Here is a 4,362-nt window from a genome sequence, read left to right on the forward strand (position 1 = left end):
TTCAAGGAAATGAATAGAATCCTCAAGCCAGGAGGACTCGCTCTAATGAGGTTGGTTCTCTTTTAACACAAACCTACCAAGTCTTGTGGATTCTCAAACCGATCACTCCCTCTCGTCTTTATGATCACATCCCAATTCCGTGAGAAACCCTTCATAAACAAACGCCCTGAAACACAATTTCAAACCATATAAATTCTAGGATTCATCGAATTTTTAACATTGAAAGGTTCGAACTTTTCGGCAAACAAACCTGGATTTCGATGAAACCTGCTTGACTTTGGAAGGATTAACAATGGCGTTAGTGGAAGATTGAAGCAGGACGGAGAAGAAGAAGAGAGAGATTGCCGTTTAGACACGTGTCTAATAAGAAACGTTTTTTCCACCCTCTAATTAAGACCATGATTATTGGAGGGTTCTTAGGGTGAGGTTGTTATCGGAATATAAAAATCCGTCTATTAACTTTTAACTACAAAAGCTAAGAATCGGCTCTTAAATAAGAGTTTTAAGAGCCGGTTCTTAGCTTTTATAGTTAAGAGTTAAGAGACGGGTTCTTATATTCCGTTAAGAACCCCACCGTAAGAACCTCCCAATAATCATGCTCTAACATACGTGCCTTTAGTTATTATCTATTTTTTTTCTTTTTTTTTAACTCCCAATTTCATTGAAAAACCCTCTTAAGATACTGCATTAATCGGCCATGATTATCGGGTTTTTTGCACTATTCCAATAGCGTGGATCCTATAAAATGGCAATAATCGATTTCAAAAGTTGTGAAATAAGTGACGCAGTTTGTCCATTTCTTATACTCTTTGCGGATTCCACTGACACGTAGCGGTCCGCAATTGGTTCCTTTTTTTTTAATAGAAAAAAAAAATTAAGAAATCCATAGCGGGTTTCAGAGATAATGATGCTCAGCAGATTCATTTAAAAAAAAAAACCTAGAAGAAGAGTAGATATGACATGTTCCCGTATCCACGTTGGGTGAAACCCAAGCTGAGACACAAAATTCCACGTTGAGCCCGTTTAAAAGGTTTCATCTCTATCATAGAGACTCTATGTAGGACAAGTTCCATTGGTAAAAAATGCTGCTGGACTAACCTTTTTTTTTTTAATCTCGGATTCATTTGAATGGTGACGAAGTGTGTTGCTTATTGTAGATTTTTTTTTTTTTCTAGGTTGTCCACATATTTTTCATAAAACTAAAGATTTTTACTGATAATTCAGTACATAACATTTTGTTTTTTTAGAACGTAATCAATACTAGCATTTTGACGTGTACGTGGAAACTAAAAAAACGTAAAATGACTAAAACTGAAAACGAAATAAACTCGTACAAGAAAATTCAAGATGTGTCGTGTGTTTTCGATGTTCGAATAAAATACGTGATCATCATGATAGTAGAAAAGTACGCACCAATGGCAATTGCCATATCTACTAGCTTTTCGTTCAGCTCGCATATACCCAACATCAGTTAGCAAAAGGACAGACGACTTAGACTGGCAGAAAAAAAATTATAATTCAAAAATTTCTGATTGAACATGCTAAAACTAAAGGAAATAACCATTACAAAAGAATATTCAACCAGTTTAGCAAAAAAAAAAAGAATACTCAACCATATATTACAAACTAGATCTCATGGTATGTTTTTGTCAAGTCTCCCCAACCCCTGTTTTACTTACAAAGTCGTCTATATATCGTTTTCTGCATTTATTTTTTTATTATGCCTGTGAAAGAACTACTTGTGGAATTTAGTTCTGTCTGTAACTTGGTCAAATATTGTTTGAAGAAATGATAGAATTCAGTCGGTTGCACACTTGAGAAAATTACTATAAATAGAGGGATCCGTGCCATGAACTTACATTCATCATTACACATTCGATTAATACTTGAGATTTTTTTTAAATGGCGCGTTTCTCTGGTTTACACCTTCTCTTCTTCTCCTTCATCATAGCTACAGGTATACGTACACACATGCATACATACACTTTGCTCTAATCTTCTAGTAAATCATTATGATTCTTATCACCGTTCAGCATAAGTTTTCACGAACGTATTTGTTTCATGCATAGAAAAGGATATAGTATAAATATTTCAAAAGATATATATATATATATATAACACAATCTAATATGACTATATAAGTAACGTTGATTGTATATTATGCAAGGCACAATTACCGTCGTATCCGGCACCGTCTTCACCATCGTGAACAGTTGCAGTTTCACCGTCTGGCCGGGAATCCTCACCGGAGACAACGGTGTACAACTCAACGACGGGGGATTTGAATTAGCCCCAGGAGCTTCCGTCGATGTAACCGCACCTCCGGGATGGTCTGGCCGAATATGGGGCCGAACTGGCTGCAACTTCGATGGCTCCGGCGCGGGAAGATGCCTCACCGGAGACTGCGGCAACAAACTAAAATGCGCAGGCGCAGGAGGAGTTCCACCGGTCACACTCGCCGAATTCACAATCGGCACTGGTGGCGGGCAGGACAACTACGACGTAAGCCTGGTCGATGGTTACAACATCCAGATGGCACTCACAACGCGTGACGGCTCAGGCGATTGCCAAAACGGTGGATGCGATTCGGACCTGAACGGGAGCTGTCCGAACGACCAACGCGTTATGGACGGAGCGAACGTTGTGGCGTGTAGGAGCGCATGCGAGGCATTTAAAAACCCCGAGTATTGTTGCACCGGTGCGTTCGATAAACCGGAGACTTGTCCGCCGACGGAATTATCGAAGATATTTAAAGCAGCTTGCCCTAGAGCGTATAGCTACGCTTACGACGACCGTAATACGAGCCTTTTTACTTGCACCAATGCTAATTACTCCATCGTTTTCTGTCCCAAAGCATAGATACATCCATTATCATTATCGACTAGTATTCTATGTACCGTGTAATCGCTGAAAGTAATAAACGCTTCTGCGGGATGTGATAAATTCCGCAGGCTGATATTATAAGAAATAACTAGATTTTTACTAGTTTTAGAGCTAAAACGCTTTCGTAAATTTTTTATATAATCGCATTTTCTCTTCGTTTAAAAAAAGATCTGGCCATAAAATCTGTAACTCAGAGTCCAACCAAACTCAAAACAAAAAAAATGTGATCAATACCCAATCTGAAATATAAGAAATTCCATAATAGGTCTTATAGTGTGGTACATCAAATATCCGAACCCAAAATATTATTAGCCGAACCCGAACGGAAAATCCCGAAAAACCAAAAAATCCAAAAAAATCCAAAAACCGACCAAAATTCTAAATCAATCGTAAATATAAATATATGAAACATAAATATGTACTTCAAATATTCAATTCTATATTTATTTTGAAATTATATATAAAAATAAGTATTTAAATCTTCAACGAGTACCTTAAATATCCAATCCTATTTCTTAATTATGTTTGCTTTTCAGTTTTGGATTTAACTTCAGAGATATCCAAACCCATATAACCTAAATCGGAACAATATATTGTTACTTTATGGATTTTAGATGTGATACAATTTAGAAGTAAAACCTATGATTTATATCCGAACTTGTTCTGTACTTACAAATTTAACAGAATATGACCTAAAATGTGAAATAAATTAGAATCAAAATTCCAAAAATCCATCCGTATCGCAACGGGTGCCTGAACCCTAAAGCATAACTTTAAGTATGTTTTATGTTTTGTTCAATTAATTTTATATTTGATAAATATTTTATATGTATTGGAATAAGCCGTAAAACTATACTCATAAAAAATATTAATGATAACATGTTCCAACATATCATTATATATTAACGACTATTACTATTTATTTTATCAAATAGACATATATATACATATCTAATTTTAATACTTTATGTATAAAAAATTATATTATTATTTATTTGGTGAGGGTTTTAAAGAATTTGTTTTTTTGAATTTGAGTTAAAGTACAACTGTATACATGAATTAGTAGGCATATATAATTCTTTTATATTAATAAATAAAATATAATTGATTATTTACTTAAAAGTAGTGTTAACATAAATTGAATTCATTATTAAAAAAATAGATTAGTTATTTAGTTCCTTAATTTTAGGTTAGAGTATATATTTAATAATAATTAACTGGGTATAAATAGAAAAAAATAGGAAAGATAGTTAAATGTAATGGACCAACCTAGACTATTTGCAAGTATATAAAAATAGGACCCTAAATTAGTAGATTAGATAAAACTACAGAATAAAATTTATGAAAAAATATCGTATGATGATTAGTTAGTTTTATGAGATGGCAGAGTACTATACCAGAGAACTAGGTTAAGAATGAGCGGGATAAACATTATATATAAATTATTTTTACATATTATATATTATTTACATATTATGA

General features: G+C 34.1%; 1 protein-coding gene across 1 annotated transcript; it reads left to right on the plus strand.

Moving 5' to 3' along the window:
• The first annotated feature begins 1,870 nt into the window (after positions 1–1,870).
• LOC106293237 (pathogenesis-related protein 5-like) lies at positions 1,871–2,985 on the plus strand. The gene is made up of 2 exons (XM_013728890.1): positions 1,871–1,957; positions 2,168–2,985. Exons 1-2 carry the CDS (start codon positions 1,903–1,905, stop codon positions 2,857–2,859), a joined length of 747 nt encoding a protein of 248 aa, XP_013584344.1. The 5' UTR covers positions 1,871–1,902; the 3' UTR covers positions 2,860–2,985.
• Positions 2,986–4,362: the final 1,377 nt, after the last annotated feature.

Source organism: Brassica oleracea, chromosome C5 (assembly GCF_000695525.1).
Source record: "Brassica oleracea var. oleracea cultivar TO1000 chromosome C5, BOL, whole genome shotgun sequence".
NCBI classification, from domain to species: domain Eukaryota; kingdom Viridiplantae; phylum Streptophyta; class Magnoliopsida; order Brassicales; family Brassicaceae; genus Brassica; species Brassica oleracea.